Source organism: Anarrhichthys ocellatus, unplaced genomic scaffold (assembly GCF_004355925.1).
Source record: "Anarrhichthys ocellatus isolate YVR2014 unplaced genomic scaffold, GSC_Weel_1.0 scaffold21, whole genome shotgun sequence".
In the NCBI taxonomy this organism is placed as follows: Eukaryota; Metazoa; Chordata; class Actinopteri; order Perciformes; family Anarhichadidae; genus Anarrhichthys; species Anarrhichthys ocellatus.
The window spans coordinates 5,830,881-5,855,677 of record NW_022280051.1 but is presented as its reverse complement, the minus strand read 5'-3'; the positions used below and the strand labels follow the sequence as shown (position 1 = coordinate 5,855,677).

General features: G+C 45.6%; 1 protein-coding gene across 17 annotated transcripts in view; it reads right to left on the bottom strand.

Moving 5' to 3' along the window:
- celf2 (cugbp, Elav-like family member 2) overlaps nucleotides 1–24,797 on the bottom strand; it is a 166,943-nt gene that overhangs the window by 63,355 nt on the left and 78,791 nt on the right. For 16 of the 17 annotated variants that reach the window (XM_031858810.1, XM_031858814.1, XM_031858819.1 and 13 more), the window contains one exon: nucleotides 1,606–1,802. In XM_031858810.1, the coding sequence (XP_031714670.1) occupies nucleotides 1,606–1,802 (197 nt within the window). Of the gene's footprint in view, nucleotides 1–1,605; nucleotides 1,803–10,158; nucleotides 23,040–24,797 lie in introns of those variants that run through there. The other variant, XM_031858813.1, reaches the window with a different exon arrangement.

The following is a 24,797-nucleotide window of genomic DNA, read 5'->3' as shown; positions in this document are numbered from 1 at the left end:
CTTTAGGGCGGGGCTACACGGTGATTGACAGGTCTCTAACAGAGACGTATACGGCGTCTCTACGTCACTCCTCCTCAGTCCAAATATGGTCACTTCTGCTCAATGGTTCCAAAAACCAAGATGGCGACGGCCAAATTGCAGAACTCGAGGCTTCAAAACGTCCGCAAACCAACAGGTGACGTCACGTCACTGTCAAAGTCAATCAATATGTTAATCGGTCGATCATGCTCGTGGATCCTTAACTCCATTGTTCAGTCCGATGCGTGTTTACTTGCTTTAATCGCTTCATCCCCACTGATTCATATTTAGAGAGTCCTTCTCAAGTTTGCTTTACAGTTGGATGGACGCACCTCCCTCCCTCTCTTCCCCTTCCTCTCTCTTTACTTTCCTCCCACTCTCCGTGTGTCATCAGGAGTGCCGTCGGCCCCCACTCCGGCTGATGCCTGTTAATGTGGCAGCGCTATTGTCTCCCCGTTTCGTTGCTGCTGTCTCTTTTGTTTGCTCTCACACTTGACAAATTCATCAAAAAGGGGGAGAAAAGAAAAGGAACGGGAGAAAATAGCTTTGAATCAAGCGGCTCCGCACAATTGACTGTTTAAGTCTGGCGAGGCGAGTCTTTGCCTTCAAATGGTGCACGAAATGCGTGTTTGTGTGTGTCATTTTGCACATCGATCACTTGTTCTGCCTTTATCTAGGTGGGACGGCCCAATGGCTGCTGCTGTGTCAGTGTGGAAGAGTACAAACATTCCGTGTTTTTAGTGTTTAATGCACATCGGTGTGAGTGTAAGTGAGTGTCTCTCTGTGTCTCTGCATCCATTCAAATCTGTTACGCTAGCAACAATATCAATATCCCATTACACATTAAATGAACAGTGAGGAAGATTTTCATTCTGTCTGATGAAAGAAAGCAAAGAAGAAAATAGGAAAGGAAACAAAGAAGGGAAACAAAGGATGAAAAAGAAAGTAAAAAGAGACAGATAAAGGAGGAAGAAGAGGACAGGAGAGAAGGTGGCAGAAAAGGAAAGCAAGATGGGAAAGAAAAAGGAAGGAAGGATAGAAAGTAAAGGAATGAGGGTAAGAAGGAAGGAAAGAAGGTAGGGAAGAAACAAGAATGCAAAATAGAAAAGAGAAGGGACAAAGGAAGGAAGGAAGGATAGAAAGTAGAGGAATGAGGGTAAGAAGGAAGTAAAGAAATTAGCAAAGAAAAAAGAAAACAAGATTAAAAAGAGAAAGGACAAAGGACAGATTGAAGGAAGGGAGGATTGAAGGTAAAGGAATGAGCGTAAGGAGGAAGGGAAGAGATGGAAAAAGGAAGGAAAGTGGAACCAAGTAAGAAAACAATCACAGAATAGAAGAAGAGAACGAAAATAAATGGAGGCAAAGAGAAAGAAAAGAAGAAAGATGAAAGAAAGAAGAAAAGGAAAGAAAACGCAGAGAAGAGGAGGGCAGAAAGCAGAGAGGAAAGGAAAAGAAAAACAAAGGGAACGAGTGAAACTAAATCTTAATCCGCAATCATGAGATCTGACTTGGCTCCAGGCTTCAGATCAGAGCAGTCAAGTAAAGCGTACAACCTCTCCCACTGAGATGAGCCCCGTGTCCTCGTACCTTTGCTCTGTGGAGGGTTCTGGCTGCGGTCTCGGAGGATGTTGATCTGGTAGACGGCTCCGTACGGCTCAAACAGCTCCTTCAGCTCCTTCTCTGACCAGGAGCGCGGGATCTGGCCCACGAACATCTTGATGGCGTCCGGGTCCGGCTGGTCCGAATGGTCCAGCGCCCCGTTCATCTTCCCGGCCGTGCCGTTGCTGTTGGAGGAGGCAGAGGAGAGAACGTTTAGGAGCTTATTTATACCAACGGCACCGGTAGGATTTAGACTCGTGGTCCCAGCAGCACTTTCCTTGTTCGATAACACTTTTTGGGATAATTTAGCTTGGGCTAAACTGGGAACTGCAACTGATGTGTAACTGTGAAACCCATTCAGACACAGATACACTTGACCAGAAACCAGCAAACAACAAAAACAAACATGTTGTACTTCCTAGCAACAGTAATGCTTCAAAAAGTAATAATCAAACAAGAGACGTAGAAATAAACACAGAATAAAGCATTGCTGTGCTAACTTCTCTTAAAGGGGAGAGAATGTTCTCAAACATGTATTCCTTCAGTTTATCTGAAAAATCCAAAATAGTAGATTTCCCCTGGACAAAATCACGAAGTATGCCCGAGGAGTTACATTATGTTTTCAACACACAATTACAGACTGTGGTGTAATTTTAACCAAATGAGAAAAGCATCTCAGACAGGACCACTGCAGCTAATTATAAATCGATATATGGCGTCTATAACAGCCTCCAGGCCGCCACTAAATCCCTGAAACTCACACTGATATAAATCCTCTGCACGCAGCAGTGAGGCGAGACGCCTTTCAGCACTAAGATTTACGGACTGATGTCCCTGAAGCTGGCATCTTCTATATATACCGACAGGACACATCAGGAAGCTGACACATCACGCTGACCCTTAAAAGTGGATTTTTTGAAAGTGAAGATGCGGTGACGGATGTCCTCAGGATGCCGGCAAATCTGCACCGTAGGACTGAGCTGAACAACAAATAAAAAGTACACCCCCCCCCCCCCTCCAGAGACACGTCATGAGGCCTGCTGCCGTTACGCTGCATGAATGAGCGGCGGATCAGCAGCGTAGCGGTGTGGTGGTCGGTGAGCTCGTATATGAGGGATTAGGCTGCAGGACCAGTACAGCAAAACCTCCGGGCCCTCTGACGGGACACAGGCGCTTACACGCCGATCGCTCTGGTTCCACATCTGGAATGCGTATGGAAACGGCCGTTGAAGTGCTTTCCACACATTTGTTTTTACTGCAGAGCTACAAGACTTTATCACCAAAACACACTGCGTCCGTCCACGCGTTTGGAGCGCTAACTTCGGACGAATAAAGGCGAGTAAACGGCTTTCAGCGGCCTCCACGGAGATGAGAGCGGCACGCGAGCAGGCAAAGCGTGACTGTGTTTTTTGAGGACAACCACATGTAAACGGCTGCAAACACACACACACATATCACTGCCATCAAGGCCTGTGGTCTATTTAAGATGGCTGAAAACCAATCCAATGAAACCAAAGTCAACGGCTGTGCTGTTTTATTGCTCTACTTTCCCTTTTGTTATTCTCGGCAGGAGAGAGAAAGAGCATTATCTTAAGAGGCGAAAACAAAACAAAGCCAAATCCCGAGCTTGGTTAGCTGACAACACTAATACCACCCTATAAAGCTCAGCGAGAGAGAGCGAGAGAGAGAGAGAGAGAGAGAGAGGAAGGAGGGAGGGGAACAGAGAGATATAGAGAGTCTGGGAGGGAGGGAAACTAGAAAAAACTAAACATCCAGACCTTTGAATGTGAGCCATCCATCTTTTGCAGAAGGAGCCGAGGCGCTCGGCAGAAACGCCCAATTCTTTAAAGGACTTAAAGGACATGTCAAATAAAACGCCAGAACCGGAGAAGTCAACGAGCCAAACCGGTGCTAACAGTCCTTGAGGGCAGCAAGCGCTCCTCGCTAAGCTGTCCGATAAATCGCAGGACGGGTGGGCGTGGGGGGCCCCGGAGCCTGAGGGAGCCCCCAAGGGTGGCGGTGGGGGAGAGAGAGAGAGGGAAGAGGGCAGTGGCGAGGAGTTACCGTCCCCTATCAGCGGCTGATGTTTAGGCATATAAACGTCCCCGCGGTCGATGGGTTCAGACTGCAGCACACCATCCCTTCGCCCTCTGACACACACATCAGCTGTGCGCGTGTGTGTGTGTGTGTGTGTGTGTGTGTGCAGAAAGAAAATAGCTGGAGACAATCCCTCATTGTTGGCTGGTCATGTGAGGCCTTCAGGGACCGCTAAGACAAAATGAATATTGGGCCCGCATTGTTGTCGGACGCAGAACCGTCTCGTGTAGACCGCATGCCCCCCACCCCCCCAGAGGTGATTGAAATCGTGTGACTCTCCTCGCTACAAAGGAATGAGCACCTCTTCCAATTCGCCCCCGTGGCCAAGACTGACAAGGTGTTATTGCAAGCAGACAGAGCTTTAGCGTGCACGTGTGTGTGTGTGTGTGAAGCTCAGCGGGAGAGTGTCCTGGGGCTCGGATTAAGTCGTTGAGTGGATCTACTCGTGCCATAGCCTCTCCACCCCTCCCCCCTCTTCTTACTCTTCTTTCCCCCGCCCCCCCCTCTCAATTTGAGCCAATTGTTTGCCTTAATGGCTTAACTATTGCTTCCATCACTCCAGTCTCCCTGCAGCACGGGGGCCGTGACAGAGGGCTGATCTACACTGAGTGCGTGCTGAGCCAGGCTGCAGAAAGCAGTGTCTGTAGAGGTCTTTGAAGCAGCTGCTGAGGGCTGTTATTCCCTCACCTCACACTCACATTAGACAGCCGGCTCGTTCATCCAAACTACAGCTGCACATTGACCATAAAAACCCCGACGACGGTACTTTATTTATTTATTCATTCATGGTCTTCATTTTACACTCGCAGCTCTCCATTAAAGACGCTCATCGACAATGTTGGCAAACGCACAAGCTGGCTTTCTTTTCAGACGGTGTGACGAGAGTATCGATGTCAATCGTCACGTCTGTCAGGAGGCGGTTAGCTTAGCTTAGCGTAAAGACTGGAGGCATCGGGGGACACATAGAAAATATGGCTTTATAAAGTTTTAGGATCATGCGATCGGTCATTTATGCATGCGCGTGAAAACAGCATTTTCTGGCATAAAAATTAGAAATAACTAATAATATATCGACTTTTTTTCTGTTAATTGACAAATCGATTAGTCGACTAATCGTTGCAGCATAAAATATTGATTAGTGCGGCTTTAATTGCATATAAAAGTCATCTTCCTGGGCTGTATTGATGCGAAGGCCCAACAGAATCAAAGTGAATATGGTAAATACTACAGGTAGAGGGAATAGGCTCCGCCTCCACAGAGTGACAGCGTAGAGCTACCTGCGGCACATTGACGGCCCGCTCGTTGCCTCGTTCAGAGCTGGAGTCCAACAGGAAGAAGCTACAAAAAAAAAGGACAGATGTGAACGAGACGGAGAGGACGAGCGAGGCAGGCGAGAGTGGGAACAAAAAGAGAGGGAGAGAGCGGAGGAGACGGATGCAGATGTGCCAGGTCCAGGAGTAAGCACAGCTCAGAGCTCAGCAGGGGATCTCTCTCTCAGAAACCAGGCTCACGCACACGCACACACACACACACACACACACATCACACATGCACGGGCTACAGTTCAGGCTGGCTGCGCTGATCCTCCTGCTGTTTTTCCCTTCTGTTTCTGCTCTAAAACACACATCCTCTCTGACTCCCTTAACCCCTCGATCGCAGCGCAAACACACACACACACACACACACACACACACACACACTTCAGTGGTTTTCGTGAAAGGGCCAAGCTGTCACACACTTCTTGTCATTGGCAGCGTGTTTGCAGGGTGTGTAACGGTCCCACAGGGGAACTAACCTTGTTGACAAGCAGAGTGAGAAACATCAGTTCCCCCCCCCCCAGGGAGCAAGGCAGCCAAGGTCAGCTAAACACACACACACACACACACACACACATGCACATGTGCTGGCATGTTAACACACTCACACTCACAGACTGTCACCTCAAACGTACACACTTGACAGACTCTTACACAACTTTCACACGGACACAAATTGATGCAAAACGTGGAGGAACACGCATCGATAATTTCATATCATCACCTTCGGAGGAGATGTGCCATGACCATATGTTGTTGTTTACAAAATGTGCTGCCTATATATTTAAAATGTGGTTCCAACGTAGAACATTTTTCACGCAGGAGTTGTGTCTGACATGTACAATCATAGATATCAGAGATGGATGTCAGGGGTTGAGAGATAATCATAGGGTCCAATGTGAGATTTATGAAGTCGTCATTAAGTCATAAACTGAGCTCATACACACCTCAACATACTGACACGTCTGTGAACGACAGCCACAAGCAGACACACACGATTCATTTCATAGCCCTGAATATTTTCCGCCGCTGTATCAAACTGTAAACAAGATTAGCAACTTCACCACAACGCACCGTGAGAGGCGTGGATCCCGCTCCGTAACTGATGTTGTCAGCGGCGGTGCGAGGCGGATTAGTGACTCAAACTAAATGAGTGGCGTATACTGTATCGACTGATTTATGTGGAACGCTTTTCCTTTTCCCTGTAACTGACTTACAGCGAGGTAAACTGCCTCCCGGGGGGGGGCCCGAGCCAAACGAGGGAGTGTGATATTGCCTGTGATTCACTTGAACTTTACAATGAGCGATATTCCGCCCACCTTGGGTACAGAGCTGGGACAGCAGCCACCGGTACGCACTGTACACAGCTCCATGTGTTCATCACCAGTGTTTCTCTGCTCTAAAGAACTATGTCTATGCAAGACTGTGTGTGTGTGATATGTGTGTGTGTGTGTGTGTTTTAGGGTTTCCATGGAGACGTGGCGGCGCATGCGATGCAGGCAAACGATCAGATAAATGTCACAGTGGCTAATGAAGCTGCACCGGTGCCCCGGCGCTCAGCTAGCTCTGTGCTAACGAGCTACTGCACGCCAGTGCGCTAATGAGAGGAGACACACACACACACACACACACACACACACACACACACACACACACACATGAGGAAAACACAAGGTCTCATTCTGCTCGTTTCTCATGTCTTAGAGGAGTTAAAGCTGCAGGATCGGGATCGGTGGCATGAAGCTGTCTCGATATGAAAACTTGACTTATATTAAACATTAATGACAACACTTTGATAAGCAGGAAAAAAAAATGGCTCCTGGGATGAAAATGCTGAAATGCTCTTTATAATTAAATGAATGAAAACTGCCATCCCTCCATTCTATTAGTCAAAACGTAGATGTCGTTCTTCATCGTGGTCTGTTGTGTTATGTTGACCTGTTGTTGTGGAAAGAAGGATCTAATAAACCCTCTTTTGTATATACTGTCATATTTGACCTTATCTCAGTACGGATACGGTTGAAAAAGCTCCAGAAAGAAAAACATAGTAAGCAGAGCTTGAGTTTAGAATATCTTATCATAAATATCTGCTCACGAGGTGAAGAATGACCTTCGTGTGTATGACTAGCTTTCAATTTCTGGCTTTTCATTTCTATTATAAACAGAATCGAGGGTATTTAATGATTTATTTATATATATAAAAACATAAAAATTTAAATCTGCATCAAATTTGCATTTTCTAAATACAGTGTAAAGTGTTAATGGATGAAACAAGATTCTAATTCAATAAGCTGACTCGACTATTGATGATAATCTGATACAAACCCTCGACTCTGTTTTATTAATTCCTTTGAGATATAATCAGCAGCTCAGTTTTCCCTCCATTCTCTCTTCCCTTGCTTGCACTGACCAAGCTGATTGCACAAATATTATTCCAAATAATATTCTGAATGAAGCATTTTCCCGATTAGGACGTGCGGGATATGCCAATACTATCCGTGTTTAAGGAGCGTTCTTTGGACATGAATACAGCGCATTCTGAATATGCATCTCAATCAGGGTTAGTGACTCACGTTAACAGTCCGCTCTGTGCGTTGTCCACAAAGCAACTAGTCCACAGTTTGCAGAAACACACCAAAAACACACCAGCTTTTAAACATTACAAAAGATATCAACAGGTTTTAGGTTATGCACAAATATCACAACGCTGACGGTCAAACAACTCTGCCACCGATGGAAAACATATTGTTTGACCCAAAGAAGCAAAATGGCAAAAGCAGCTCCAGCAGTTCCACTTGTTGCACATTTTGAGGTGATAAACGACACGTCGGGGCATCGAGTCTTTATCAAACACAACCCAGAATGACGTTGACGGGGAATTAAACCGCAGTGTGCTCGGCTGCACGTAAACATGAATATTAATGGAATGTTCATTTTCATTAGCCATGAAAACAGCTCGGTAAGAATCTGTTCTTTTTCAGAATAAACCGGCATGTCTTGTGCATGTAAATCTCACATTGTAAGCACATCACAAGAGGACCTTGTGGAGAATAGTGTTCGCTCCCAGCAGGACACACAACAGCAGCACTTGGGAGTAAAACCCAGGTGAGAACCACCTTAAACAAACCTGCGCCTTTTGAACACAGTGGAAGAAATACTAAGAACAAAAAAATAGCCGTGAACGTATCACAGCGGAGAGCTCGGAAGAAGAACTCGTATTGAAAATTGTGTGTTTGTCATCGTGCCACCTCGTCCCGTACGCACAGCACAGAGAGCCTTGTGAAGAACCTTCACATGCGGCGGAGGAGACCGCACTTATCGTGGAGCTGAACTCTGAACCGTAGAGGAGAGTCATCTGTGGTTGCACATCTAAAAACACACCGTCTGAAGTCGTGGAACACGGTCTGCACTAAAGGGACACGCCGATGTTTGTGCAAGTTCTAGCTACTTAACTAAACATTTACGTTTTCAACCGTATACTGTAAAGCTTTTCATTTCTGGATGTTTTTATTTTACTTTCCGAGCGGCCATTGGCTCCCATTCTGAAGGGTATGAACATCAATCAATTATTGACAACAATGAAGACGGAACTGAAGTTCACTGCGATGGATTAAAGGATTCAGGCCAGTGTTAAGCGTCTGCTAAATGAGCTGAAACAATTAGTCAATAACGGATAATTCTACCATCGAAAAATGGTCGATTATTGTAAGGATTTGAAGCTTTTCTTTGTCTTAAACGATAGTATAAGCACTTTGCAGTCTGGTCTATGTATCGACTCTTATCGGGGTTTAAACGGAACCTCGACAATACGAGACATTTTTCCCAAAACGCTCGATAAACTAATAGATTGACAAATTGAATCTGGTCACCAAAAATCAATGGGATTGTGTCTGAACGTGTGACAACACACGTTGTGTATTTACAACAGGGAGATTTTTTCTCATTGGGGAAAACCTGAAAGCGTCGTCTTCATGGCGGCGCGGTAAGAGACGTCCTGAGGTCACTAGAAATCAATAACGCTCGTCCTCTCGGGGTGTCAATGAGCAAAGCAAATTTCATGCACATGTGGTTTTCAAGCATACAAACGGAGACGTGGAGATGGTGATCACATAACCTCTGCAGTGGATAGAAGTAAAATAGTCCCACATGGAATATGTGGCTCTTGGCCTTCATGTTTTCACTATTTTTGGGGAAAAACCTGCTTTAGTTTGTGCAATTTTCTTCCTCCTTCTTCTTCTTCGACAGAGAACTTCCTAGAATTATCTCCCGAAAATGATGCTTTCTAGCTCACGCCGGCCTGACCTGGAGGTTCTGTGTGTGTGTGTGTGTGTGTGTGTGTGTGTGTGTGTGATAGAGGGAAGGAAGGGGAAAGGAATTAGAGCATCTTAAAGCCTCAACACCAGATTGGTCAAATCCAGGCAGCAGCAGCAGCAAAATTCCACCCTAATCTTTAGCACACTTCCTCTCTTCTTCACCCCCCCACCTCCTCCTCTCCGTGTCTTGTTGCTATGGGAACAGCAGAGTCGGCAGGGTGCATGGGGTGAGGGTACTGGGTGTTGGGTAGGCGGGCGTCTCTTTGGATGGCACTCTAACCCCTTGACTCTTTGTTCTTTTTTGTCCCCCCCCCCCCCCCCCCCCTTTTCTTCTTCTCTTATCTTTTGCCTAAAAAAACAAAAAAGCCGTCAGCTCCACGTCTCTCCTCCTTCATCACCCGCCGTTTCTCTCACTCCATCGCTCATGTTTGCGGGCTTAATGAGAAACAGCCTGTGTGTTCGGTGCGAGCCTGCGTGCGCGGCCGCGCGGCGCCGTGCACACCCGCGTGATGAAATGGCAGCGGCTCTGATTGTCTGGCATCTAGCTGCGGCTGCATTCTGCCAAAAGTCATCATCTGACGCGCCGACGGGGATGATGGCCCATTTGACTAATGCTTCTCTGCGAAACGGGCCAACAACTCCACCCAACCAAGCGGACGTTGGGGGTGGAAGGGTCGCGGGATCATAATCTGATCGGTACCGGTTCAATTCAAACAACCCAGATTTTGAGACGCCGGCCACCGCGGCCTTTAAGAGCACCCGTTGGCTGTGTGTCTTTGTGTGTGTTTGTACAGTTAACCCTGGACACTGTGTACCTGTACGACACGTAACACCTCCACTGCCGTGCTCCAACAATAAATCCTCCCGTTGTGTTCACCCACATCGGTTGTGACACATCTAAAGGGGACGACTGAGCAGAAAAACCACAGGGTAGAGACAGAAAAATGGGGTATTAAGGACAGAGGGGAGAGGCAAAGAGAAACAGAGAGACAGGGGGAGAGAAAAAGGCGGTCAGTTGCCAGCGACAAAACACAACTGATTTAACAGCGCGAGTACATTTGTCGAAAACTGGCTTCGGCACAATTACATCCCATTGTGAGTGAGCTCTCGACGCCATTTGCAGCACAAAGGTTGCAAAAGCCTGGATATCACCTCTATTAGCACTTGGCTGCTGTTTTCATGTACGACGCCCAATAAAAACTATAAAACATGCACGTGGTTGCACAGTTATAGGTGCGCCTGTTCTCCGAGGACGCTCGGTGTGGACTGGCAATAACCGCCTCTGAACCTTTAAATAAACCACCATTAATGGTCCTCATGTTGGTGACAGACAGCTGGAGGAAACCTACTTATTGGGCAACATGGGAGGGCAGTGTTTTCCGTGTGTCTGACAGCATCTGCAAGCTCTTGTTTTTACTGTAATTTCCCTAGTAGATCATTTCATTGTGGTTGCAACTCAGCATGTTTGACCTCAGGCACCCTTTAAATACACAATACAACACGGGCATTTTGTCCACATTCTTCATCGCGGCGTCACACACCAACACACAGACTGCACCGAGCGACCCGGGCTGCTATCCAGCATTTCCCTGCTGTGATTCATGTGAACGAAGCCACGCTTTGCCAAGTCCATTTACTCCTCTCTTCTCGTTTTTTCCCTTCAGACCTTGTTTTCTTTCTTTTCCTGCCATTTTGTATTTATCTTTTTTCAAACTCCCTTCACTCTGTCACTTTTGTGCCGGGACATCCGATATGTTGCAGTGTCAACACAGACATCAGTGGTTGTAAATATGACGTGTATCATTTTATTTCAGAAATAATAGAAGCCAACACAAATGTCTTGATGAACACCAGAGCATATTTTAACTCCTTAAGGGCGACTCCAGGTCAATTCTCAAGTCTTGTCAAGACCAAGATAAAATCCAAGTCAAGTCTCAAGTCTGGTTTCAAGAGGTGTCAAGTCTTGTCTCAAGTCAGTTGAGACAAGACCAGTCTCAAGTCATGTTAATACAAGTCTCAAGTCTTCTCAAGACAAATCCAAGTCAAGTGCCAAGTTTGGGTGAACCAAGTGTCACCTCAATTCTCAGATCTTATGGAGACAAGTCTCAGGTCAAGTCTCAAGTCTTGTAAAACGAAGTCTCAAATCAAAGTCCAACAAACTGCACATGTAGTTCTTTGGTTCAGTTTTGATAGAGATGCATATTAATCTTGATAAGACAGTGTTGTGCACATTTCAGGTTTTACTGATGAATCAGGAATTCATCACCTGCTAAATCTTGTTTTGAATCCCATTATCTCCCTGTGTGTTTGACAACACATAGATGTGAGGTTTAATTGGTTAATTACTCATTAAATACATACTGTTTCCAATCCTCAACACTTCTGTCTGTCACTTAATTCATCCATTTATTGCCTCTTTAGCTCTTTATATCCCGTCCTCCCTTCTTCCCGTCCCTCTCTGCCTGTCTGGTTTCTGAAGCGTGCCATAAGCATTAAGGAGGAAATCACTTGCACATTGCAGCGCCGCGTTCCCAAAAGCTTTCCTCCATAAAATTATAACAATTCACACACTCTGAGCCAATTTTATAGGAGGTATGGGAGGGCCTTGGATCTCAGCGGGCTGACAGATCACTGACGCGGAGCAGCAGGACATCTTTGGACCTGCCTCCTGGACTGAAAAGGGCCTCTGGAAGACGGGCTGCTAATGCCCACTACAGTGTAATTATGCCTGTAATGTTGTACAGGAGGAGGGGTTGGGGGGTGGAGGGGAGGGCGGGGCAGAGAGCGAGTGATAGCATTAAGGGATATTAGGGCGGGTGGGGTGTTCATTTTCATTAGGTTTTATGGGTTGGAAAAACATTGTCATGCATACGAATTAGCCCTGGAACAGATGGCTCAATATGGTTGTATGTTTCGTAACACACACACACACACACACACACATGGTTGAGGAGTGTGTGTGTGTGTGTGTGTGTGTGTGTGCAGAAAGGAGGAGGAGCCTTACAGTAACAATCCAAACGACAGCATCAGGCCCCCTTTCCTTTCCCTTCTGCCCTCCATCACGGGGTCAGGACCTCGAGAGCAAAACCAAACCTGGATCAGTCTGTTCAACAGTCTGTCTGAGGAGGGAAACCATATGCTGATGGAGTGTGTGCATGTGTAAGTGCGTGTGTGTGTGTGTGTGTGTGTGTGCATATATTCCAGATCCCAGATGCAAACACTGTCAAATCAACACAAAGGGTTTTGAGAGCCAGAAGTGACACTTTGTAGACTGCATCTCGCTGGCATTCCTGGCTAGTATTCAGTATCTTTAAATCTGTTTTTTGGGGGGGGGTTTCAAGTCAGCATTTTTCTCAGAAATCGCATTTATATAAGCGAGAGCAAAAGCCTCTACAAAACGCAGTTAGGCAGTCAGGAGACAGACTCACACCGAGGGGAATAATAAGAGCATTTTCCACACAATAATGATGCTAATCAAAATAATAAAACACTTTAAGTGCATATTTGGGAATAATTCAAACAAAATGCATCAGTTCAGCAGTCTTCCCATACACAGCTTGTGCTGTATCGATCAATTCTGCAATAGTCATGGAACAAATAAACCCGTATGATACCCATCAGATCAGATGCATGACTCAGTATCCAGTATGTGAAGCGTTCTGGCCACCAGGAGGCAGAAAAACACCAAAACAAGCAGACAGATAGAGCTAGCACCACTTCTCAAGGTCTTATGGATGGATGGATGTTTGTCATTTATTTTGGAGACATATTTATATCTACCTGATGAATGGAAGACCATTAACATGACTAGAGAGCAAATATCTGGCTGCTAAATGCTTCGCTACGTTGGCCAGTTAGCAACAGGACGGATGAGACTGGTGAGACTCAACCAGACAGTAAATGTGCCACAAAACGAGGTAAAAGAGGCTAAAAAGCTCCATAAAACCGCAGCATTGGATAACAACTCTTCACAATGTTGGAACCATGACAGCCACAGAGTCAATGCTAATATCAAAAATATTGACTAATGCAGCTTTAAAGTGTTCGTGTCAAATACAGAGAAAGCTACTTCCTGCTCTCTGGCCTTGAAGTTAACTTGTCTTTCTTTATACTCTCATAGAAAAAACTGGTCAGCGGATTATCAGGGACACTGCTTCTGGAAAGATGCTCTTAAAATCTTTGAGTGCAAGTTTCAAATGCGTCAAGCACAACAAATTAAATCCCTTTCACCTTCTTTGTGTCGTGGCAGCTGCAATATCAGAGACGGGTTCAAAAGCTGACGAATAGAACCCAAATCCAGATATCACTAGAGGAAAGTCTGACATGTTTTGGGGGGTAAATTGAGTAAATCAGCCCTTTAACACCCTATCCTCTCGACCTAAACACTGCCACATCAAAGGCCTATTTGTGCGACTTCTCATCTCTCGTCCACGGTCGTCTTCTCGCTGCTCACTGGCTTTAGAGCTCGGCTTTATATCCGTAGAAGCAAGGATGAGGGCGGGTACAGGTGCGCCTCCCCACTTCGGAGATATTTTTTTTTCCTATACCAGCAAACACTTTAGCTGTGGAGTTAGCCACGGCTCAGTGGGTCTGAATGGGGGATGTGCTCCCACAGCCCATTGATCTGTGCTGCTCCGCTAATAACAGACAGCAGAGACTCCCCGGCTCTCCGGGGCCATTAGGATGCATGAGTGGGAACCGTGCTGAATGGGACAATGCACAGAGGTGTGTACAAGGGTAAATACAACCCGGTTCATATGGAGCGGGCGGATACACTGCGTTGGGTAAGCTCGACTAACACGTAATTCCTTTTGGCTAACCTTGGAATTGCATTACTCTGCGTGTTTGTCTTTGCATGCGTACGTGTGTGTGTGTGTTTGTGTGTGTGTGATATAGGGATTAAGCGCAGCGTTACAGCATGACTGAGGTTGCTATATTTAGGGTCGTGCTGTTACATTTCCAGGCCATTATCGAGACCTGTGGGGACAAGCTGGGATTTCACACACACACGAATATACGATGCACTAACAGTGGTGTATTTCGGTGCACAGGCAGACCTACATTCAATCTCCTATCTGCTGAACAGTAAGAGGGGAGAAATGGAGAGGCCTGTCTGCTCTCCATCCCTCTAAATGTTTAATGAACCATCTCTCTCTGTCTCCCTCCCTCTCGCTACTCTCTCTCGCCCTCTCTTACCCTCCCGCTCAGCCCTCACCCATTATCTACTGTTTCTGCACTTCATCCCTCTCTCTCTCTCTCTCTCTCTCTCTCTCTCTCTCTCTCTCTCCTTCCTGCAGGCTAACAGACACCCCATATTGGTTCAAGATGAGGTTTGAATGCTGACGAGGAAGAAGAGGGAGGAGGAGGAGGAGGAGGAGGGAGACTCATCTGCATCCTCCCTCTGGTTTGGACCAAGCCTTCGCCAAATATATCATTTGTTCTCACTCAACTTTTCACTTGATGTTTGATATTTAGCAGTTTGTGGGGGCCCCGGCAGCGCTTTCGTCTGATGGGACGGTTTGGGTTTGACAGTATTTTGGATTCTGAGTTAGTTTGTGTGTTTTCATGTGAACCACATGAGGAAAGCGGGCGCGGTGCCGATCCAGCGCCTAAGTGCCTGTAATGTAACTGGCAAATATTTTTTTTGGCACGAGGGCGAAATGTAATGGAAAAATGCTGCGGTGGTATTTGTGGACTCCACAGTCACGGCTGTTTTTGTTTAGACAACGCCGGATGAATGCGGGTCTGTTTTATTCGGCCTAATCTACTGCACTCCTCTTTATCTCTTAATTCTGAAGAAGCAGTCTTATCTTTTTATACCTGTTGTGAATAAGCTGCTTCTACCTGGTAAACAAATCGGTTTGTGTCTGTTAATCTACTCCCGGTGCATTGTTTACAGGTTTAACTTTTAATCTCCATCTGCTGACGGCTCAATTTGAAAAATCTGTCACACTTCAGCGTGCACATATTGGTCATGTTAGGAGACCGGATCCAAATCAAAAGGGAAGCCTTGCGTGGCACTGCTGCTCATGTACCTAATTATAAGGCCATTGTATTGACAAGTACGATGGTCACATGCCGTGTCATTTTAATGGTCAGCATTCAGAAACCAACTCATACAATGGAGGAGCACTTTGCTGATGAAGACTTGTGACTTGACCTCAAAAGCCTGAGATCTGAATCAGACTGACTGAAGAATCGACTCGAGACTTGTTTTGACACACTTTAAGATTTGTTGATGACTTGTCACAACTGACTTTAAACGTGTCTTAAGACTTAAAGTACTTTCATGAACTTGAGACTTGAGATTTGACTTGCAACGACTGACTCGAGACTCATTTTGGGACTAGTGTTAAGAAGACTTGAGACTTGACTTGGACTCGTCACAACTGACGAAGGACTTGATTTGAGACTTGGTTTGACAAAACTTAAGATTTGTTTTGGACTGAAAACTTGTACTAAAACTTGAGACTCGATTCATGACTTGTTTTAGGAAGACTTGGGACTTGACTGAGATTAATAAACAAAACAAAATAAACAACTCCTCTCAGAAGATAAAGCGAGTCATTGCGAATAATTAACAATTGTTCATTACAAGTACAAACACAGCTGGTACTTTGGGTTTGAATGAAAGACTACTGGGAGAAAAAAGAAATCACTTCTTTCTCTGATTTTGTTTTGCCTGAGTCGTCTGAAGAACATTTAAAATTGTGAGAACAGACCCATAACACATTAGACAAACAACGCTCAGTGTGTGTTCCCGTGCGGATATGTGTGCGAGCGCTCGCGTGAAGCTACGGAGTGTACTTCCACTCCCAGCCCCGGGACTTCAAATTATCCCGAGGCTCCTCCAAAACACACTTCAAAATTTTTGTCTGCTTTCCAAACTCATTACTTTAGTAGGGCAAATCAAACAGGGCGCATTAAACGGAACTCAAACGTGAAGAGAGTGGAGTGCAAGAAGAGTGTGTGTGTGTTTGTGTAGTGTGTGCGTGGCTAGAGAAACAAGCGAGTGTGTTAATTGGGAGGATACTGCTCTAATTAATGGCCTATGAATAGCCATGCTGGGTGAGGAGTCAAGGTTAGACACCTGTGCGGCCACATCGATGTTGGAGCGAACTCCGTCCTCAGGGTCTATCAAATTACAAAGATTTAATGTAAATACAATATTGGCAGCCTTGCCTACTGCCGAGCCAAGAGAGGAAGCAAAGTGTGTGTGTGTGCGTGTGTGTGTTAAAGATAGTGAGTGTATGCAACAAGGATGATGTCAGAGCAATTAGCGAACACATGAATCATCACCGGGGAGGGAATGACCTCGGAGCACCATGGAGGAGAGTCAATTACGCCGTCATACCGGGAAACCAGGCGGTATTACACATTATTTATTACTCATTTCAGAAGTGACACAAAGAGTCCGCCGTGCTCTTCGGTAACATTAATATGTTATAATCCCAGAATTATTATTTGGTTGCGCCCCTTTCAAATTAGCAAATTTAATTTTCTTGCTATAGCCGGGAGCACGTCGGAGGACTTTTTAGACCCGACGGACTCAAATGGAATAAGTCAGTTACAGTCCGGTTGTGACTTAATAACACAGTAACACGGGATCACAGACTCTGCTGCTTTGAAAAGTACCGATGGCATGAACCATCATCAATAAATGGTGAATTGATTGCTAATTCAATTTGAGTTAATATTCATTTTACTGTTAAACATTTAGTCATGCTAGAATTTGTTATCGTTATAGTAACCGAATGTTTACCGCTGATGTTGGAGACCGCTGCAATATTTACGTACGCAAAACATTCTAATTATGTTCAAGGTGCTGAACAAGCATGCAAACTTAAAAAAAGACATTCAAACCTTTAAATGTATTTGAACAAAACTGTCTGTTCCTTTGAACTGATATCTGAAAAGCTGCATCTATCAGTTTCTTAAGAACTGTCTCCAGAACAGTTTGATAGAGTTCACAGTGCCTCTGGGTCTCTATTGGAATCTATTGCAACTGCTGTGAATCCAATCCGAGTACAGCTGCCTTCTGTCATGACGCTGGACTCGAGGTGAGCATTTGATGCTCACCGGATTCTACTCCTTTAAGAGCGTAGAGAAGTCATTTCCCTGGCTGTTGAAGCCACATCACGTATTAACACCAAGTCCCGTCAGATTTAATCATACGTGCTGTAACACAGGAGGACGCTTCATCCACATTCTCCACTTCCCGCATGAGCATTTCAGCATCGACGCGTGTACGGCCTACTCCCTTTCCAGTGCGTTTGAAAAAAGAGAGCATTCCCTCGCCAACAGATCAATAGCCCGGATCCATTCTGGTTTGTTAAGAGTAATAGGCATGGATCTGTAGAGAGGGGAGGGAGGCTAACGGCCGCTGATTTAGCCAGGCTACACCAGACACATTTACTCCTCAGCTACAGCTAACAGGGCTTCTCCTGCCTCCCAAACACTTTGTACTGCCATCACAGCGCTGCACACGGGCAGAGGAAAAATTACCTCCATTATGTAATCTCTATAATGATTCCTATTGAGAAAGCAGAGGCTACAGCGGCCATACAGTACATTACACTAAACACCATTACTCTTGACAGCTCCTTTCGAGTGTGTGCATGTGTGTGTGTGCACGAACCGTGTTTGTTTGAGAGTCGGTGTGTGAGTGTGTGTGTGTTAGGTGAGTGAATGATCGAGTGTGTGAGCGCCGCTCTCACAGTGAAATTAAACTGGGGCTCAGGTGAGAAACAGAGCAATGCTTCGGTGCAGAGAGAGAGAGAGAGAGAGAGAGAGAGAGAGAAAGAAGTGGCGGCGAGGAGTTAAACACCCCGAGGACTTTGCAGACAATGTAGAACGAGCCTGTCTGGGGTTAAAGAGGGGGGGAGGGGGGGAGAAAGAGAGGGAGATAGCATAAGAGAAGGGGCACAGAGGGGCCTGACGGGGAGATTGATGGCGTGTAATGATGAAACGGATGGAGGACGAGACAAGAAAGACGCGCACGTCAGAAGCCATTACTCATCTGCGGCGCACACAAACCGCGGCGAACGTCACCCAAGGGTGCTGCGGGAACCGTCTACCACCCACCCTCTCTCTCTGTCTAAGTCTCCCTCTTCGACCCCCCCCCCCTTTGCTTTTCCTCCTCTTACACTTCAGTCTCTCTCAGGAGATTCACATCAAATCATATTTGTCAAGAAACTGTGAAACCTGTTTGTACCATTTACGTTTCAAGTGGAGCAGCGACGGACAAGATATTACTGATAAATTATAAGACGTGCTATAAAACTGTGTTTCTGAATGCTTCTTATAGGCAGGGGTGGAGTACATTTACTAAAATACAATTATCCTTGAATATTTCCAATTCATCAAACTTTATAGAACAGCTTCACTACATGTCAGAGAGAAATATTGTTCTATTTTCTTTCTTTTTTTTGCTGCAAGTTAATTAGATTTTACATATACAACACATAACTTATAAAATATGCAACCATGTTTCCTATTAAATTACGTTCCTGAACAACTAAACTGCATTCTAAATTACGTTTTCGAGGGAAATGTATTTTCCTTCAGAAATTAAACGTGCGATAGAAGTTGTGAATCGAAACCAAACAAACTTCTTGGTTATGTTTAGTATTGCTAATGTTTGGCTTAAAACGAAAAAACTTGGTACATGATGTAAGTATACCACGCATGAATTAAAATAAGTCAACGTTGGCGTCTGGTTTCACACGTGACACTAACAGCGGTCTGCTGGGTGAAAGTCCTGTGCTGAGCATCCCCTCCTCATCCCTACGCAGACTTTCGAGGATCATGATTAGAAACGCTTTTGTGAAAATACGATGCATTATCACAGATTCCTATCCCTGCATACCACACAGGTGCTTCCGGTTCCGTTGCTGCTCAGGCTGGAGTTGTGCAAAGCTACGTGAAGTCGTCATGCACTAATGAGGGGGAAGAAGTTGTAACTACCCCTTCAACAACACTAACAAAGGAGCCCCTCAAGTCCTGAAGAATTGCCATTTCTTATCTTGTTGCACAAGATAAGTGTGCACAAATCATTCTGGAGTGCATGAAACAAAACAAATGATTTAACACTCTGAAAGGATCCTTCTGCATAATGAGTACTTCTAGTTCTGATCATTTAATTATATTTTGCTGGTGACATGTACTACTCAAGTAGCATGTTGAACGCAGTGACTTTAACTTGTATTTTTACCTGGTATTACTAAAGAATCTAAACATTTCCTCCCAATAAACATTGATGATTCAGATCATTCAGCCCCAACACACATTGTACAAAGAATAACACAACAGCAGGGAAGAGCGGTGGGCAAATGTATGTATTTGAAGATGGCAGGAAAGGCGGTGAAAGTTGAGCGTTAGTGAGCCGTCTGAAGCAGCTGCTGGGCGTGGTGTGCTGAGCTGTAATTGATTGGAGGATATATGAATGTCTGATAATTCAACATACAGTGTAATATTGGAATCGAGCTGCAGATAACAAAAAGCAGGAACCGATAACACATTACTGTGCAAATGCTGATTCAGTTCTGCAACTGTGGTTGATCTATGCTTCCCATTACGATGATGCAAGAACTCCATATGCTGGAATATGAATAAAGACTTGACCCCTTGACCCGAATTACGTGATTGAACCATGTGAGACAGAGAAAATCCCCGTCTACATCTGGGTTGTATGCGCGTGTTTTTAGAGTTTCACAGAGCAACATTTTCCATAATGAGCACCCGGGGGACTTGTTGCAGTGCACTCTCTTCTCCAAAACGGCCTGCAAAGAGTTCTGGGATTCCTCACATGCTCCCCAAACGCCTGAGACAGACTAAACTTCCATTCCCATAACAGGATACTCACAACCAGCACCATCCGTTCTGTAGCACAAGCTTTTCATTCACACGAAGGGCAAAAAAAACAAGCCCAGAAAACTACAGCACAAGAGGTGTGGATGTATATTCAGCAGCCCACACTGTCACTAACTGCACTTCCTGCATTAATATCATCTTTTGGAAAATAAACGTTTACACCACGTTTAACCATGACGAGCTTCAAATCCACGAAACCAGCCTGAACATGAAGAACATCTGAAACCACTGCATGAGAGTGTATGGAGCAGAGCTGACTATGATTGGCCAGTCTGGGTTTGAGGGGCGGGACTTAGCTCAGGGTCAATAAAAAAACAAAACATCTGGCCAACCGGCTCCATATGGTACCGAACAGGGGTTCAGGATGAACTCGAATGCCCAATCGCCTCCATATGTGGGCGATATCGATGCAAAATGTGTGCAAGTCCCTGCAGCCAGGACCTAAAATCAAGTAGTAAAATCTTCCAAAAAGAGTAAAGGCTGTTTCATGGTTTCCGTTTTAGAATGAGATGTCCAATAATCTCAGGCAGGTGTTAAGTTGACATACCTTTAGGCCATATATTGTAGCACCAGGGCCAATTATCTTCCAATGACAAGACATAAAGTCGTTCTTATCACTGCAGGCGGCTCTAAATGTATTCATTTGAAACTCACTGAACTGGTGTATTATAATTCAGGTATGTCTCTGTGAGTTAAGTTAGACCGGTGTTCAATAACACAAAACCAGACGTGGACACTGTGCTGCTGTGTGAATGCGGCCCTGCTCCCGCTGCCGTGGACTTGTGTAGGCCGTTTAAAAACCGAGCCCGCTCTCGACTAAGCTGCATTCACTAAACATCTGCTTAACATCCCGCACACACACCTCTTAACACAATGAGCTGATGTGCCGGGCGGCGGAGTGTGCGGCGTTCCTCTCTCCCCGTGGAGGCTTCGAATGCATCACGCCTAATCAGAGAGGGGAGGCTCAGCTCGTGTGCGCCGGCTAGCGCTGCATGCTAATCCTCTGCAGATGAAGACGCTAAGCTAAGCGCAGGCTGACAGCCATGCCGTGGGAATGGCAAAGTGGGCTAACGCTAACTGCAGTGTCACCGCTCCTTCACACACACACACACACACACACACACACACACACACACACTCCTCAAAGCTCTGTGCATTTGGGTATTTGTTGTGAAAGTGTATTCATGACTTAGCGTGTGTGTGTGTGTGTGTGTGTGTGCGCACGACTAACCAACGACAGCTGCATTAAAAGCCTTCAATGTCAGTCTGGCCAGCTGAGATTTGACTTGGCTGTGAGCATCTGTGTGTGTTTTCCGTGTGTGTCTGCGGGTGTGTGTGTGTGTGTGTGTGTGTGCGTGAAGGAATTTGACAACAATACGAACAAGCGAACTGAGCCAGGCAAATGTGGGATGCAAGACAACGTCTCAGCATAACGTTAACTTACACAGACACACACAAAGTTCAGCGAGTTGTTGTTTACCAGCGGAGGTGAAACAGAGCCGTGGCCTTCTCATTAAAGAAAGAAAGAAAAAGCAAACCTTTGTAACTTCTCTCATTAGTGTGCGTCTCTTCTGTGGATTGTTTGTGCGCCCGACACCGAGGAATGATTTGTGAGTGGTTTTGGGCCCCCCTGTCTTGGTTTAAACACACTTGTGAGAAGGTAAACACAACCATCCATCCGTCAGTGTGCAAGTGTGTCAGAACATCTGTGCGCCCCGCCCCGGCCGGGCTGAAAAACTACCACTCAGATGGATCATAGCGGACACACACTGTAGTTGTATGAAAGCACCCCAGAGAACCACAGATAAGAGGGCTATAATGTCTGCCAGTCAGAAAAGCACTAACACAGAGCCGCCTGCCAATCTTGGCCGACCACAGCCGCCATATTGCCCACCGCTGTGCCCGCTCGCCGTCAATCACGTCTCACCACCTAACCCACCGCCCTGACAACCGGCAAAAACATCTTGCAGGACCGAGCCAGCACTCCTAATTACAACCACCGCTGCCAAGTGCACAACACCAACCGTCGACCGAAAACCACAACTCGATGTAACGTAAACGCTGCCGTCAGGGCTTCACATCCCGAAGAAAAAATACAGCCATGCCCGGCTCCAACCCCTCCTTCCTGCTTTCCCTTCCATCCCATTAACAAGGTGTCACCGCTAATATTTAGGACCTTAATTTGTGCCGCTCCTGAAGCCGCTTTGATCCAAACAGAGTGTGACAACTTTAATGACTAAACAAAACAGAGGACAAACAAACCTAAAGACCTGCTGCTAAATCATGGCGGGGTGGTCCGCCGAGGGAGATGGCTTTTTGAAGTGGAGGGGGAGAAAAAACAACAACAACCGAGGGAAGCTTTTTATGTGGCCGCGCCATCATTACGCCGCGCGAGGTGAGGCAGAGGCCTAATTAGGGCCGGGATTGATTGAAGTGTTGTGCTCCTCTACCTTCAGACTTCAGCACAAAAGGAGAGAAGAAATGAGGAAAAAGAGTCTACTTCAGGGGCAGGATTTGAGTTTTGGTCGAGTTATTTCCAAATAGCTTGTCCTAAGAAACCTGGACTCAAAAATGTATATAATTAGTTTTCTTTCAGCCATTGCAGATTGGCCAGGTTGGTTGAAAATAAAACATGCGCCTTGACATTCATTGACATCACCTGAACAGGATTCCCGGGGAACGATGGCCCCTGAAACCCGGTTCGAAACGGGAACCGGTTGTTAAATTAGTGAAAAACCCAGAGTATTGATGCGGTTCTGCTATCGGTTCTCTCTCTGTCTCTGTCTCTTTGTGCTTTACTCCGACACACACACACACACACACACACACACACACACACACACACACACCGACTCCGGCTCAGTACAGCGTGAGACACATATCATGGCAGAGAGAAGAAAAAGATCCAAAGTGTGGCTTTTATATTACCAGCAATTTATCACAACATTTGGCCAACAAGCAGAACATCAATCTGCAGAAATGCTCAGTTTTCTACTGTTTGTCGAGCAGCCGTCCATCCTCGTCCACTGCAGGTTTGATCATCATCACAGGCTAATGAAGGAAAGCTAATCGCTAAGCTAATTATTCAGCTGCGAACGCATTTTAAAGATTTTGGGACTTCTTGTATCACTGTTTGTTTGCATACAATAATGATAAAGCAATGTTGATTTATTTTCTGAATTAATCGTCTTTTTTTCCTCATAATATGATCAAAAAGAACCGATAAGCAGGCATTTGCAGTAGACAACTGTCTACATAGCAGCTTCAGGGTTACAATTAGCCTCAGCTTAAGGGGGTTACAGAAATCTATGAACTTGTCAATGGACGTTCTGAGAAGATGGATAGGTTGGGGTGAGGTTGGAGTACTCAAAGATAGTGTGATGTCCATGAATACTCGAGTCTTTCCAGTCTTTTTAAAAAATGCAGAACGTCTGTGGCATATCCCTTCTCTTTAAAAGGGAGACAGCGCCTCATCATCTCTTCCCGCCTCCCACCATCTCTCTCTCTCTCTCCTCCCCTTCCATCTTCTAAACCAGGTTATTCTGGAGAAGCGGGGCTCCTGTCAGCTCCCACCAGCACTTGCCTCCAAATGACAAGAGGTAACCCTCTTATATGAGGCAGCCACTGCTAAAAGCATGTCATTTTCTCCCGCTAATGTCAAGTGGGAACAGATCAGAACAGGCAGGTGGGAGTTAATAACGCAGCGGATTCCTTTTGGGCGCTCCCGCTTGCGTGAACTCAAACTTCCTGCGTGACCTCCTGCGTTGTGAATTGCGAGGTAATCAACTGGGGTGACCTGTTCTCTCCGGCATCGTCTAAATCACTGCTAAAAAAAAGCCCCGACTCATGATAAAAAGGGGTGGGAGGGGTGTGACTACTGACATCTTTCCTTTGAAACGTTCCCTCTAACCTCACTCTTAAATTATCTTGTCCATCATCGCGCCATCTCTTTGTTTTTTTTCCCCTCCACATTTGATCCACAGCCGTTGCATACTCTCCTTGCATAAATCCACTGCGCTGCAGATATACGAGCCCACTTTGAGTGACTTTCCCCATTGATCTGTACATTAGCAGGTTGTTGAACACCCTGAGAAGAAATAGTGGCAGTTTGATTGGCCTATTCAGAGAGGTTTCGCTGCAATCACGAGTAATTTTCAAGCTTACTGACTCGATGGGCTGATTACAGACAAGGTGGAGCAAATCTATTGATTTAAAAATACAGTTCTTTCTCAGCTGATAGAGGTGTTCTTGATTAGCCAGGCCGTTGGAATTCAGTGCTGCTTAAAATTCAGAATATTACGGCAAGAAAAAATCACAAAAATTGTAGCTAAGCAGACAACAGAAGCTAAAACAACAACAACAACAAAAAGTACGCTAATGAACGGTAGCAGCATAGCATCTTTAAGCTAACCTGTCTCAAAACACAAATACAAGAAATATACATTTTGCAAGAAAGATGCAGTAAAATAAAACCCGACACAGGCATTCTTAAAAGAAGTGAATGAGCAGGCTACAGACTATTTCTAACATTTTAGCTTTATTACGTTGACGTTATGCCCGTGAATGTAGTCTTAGTCTCTGG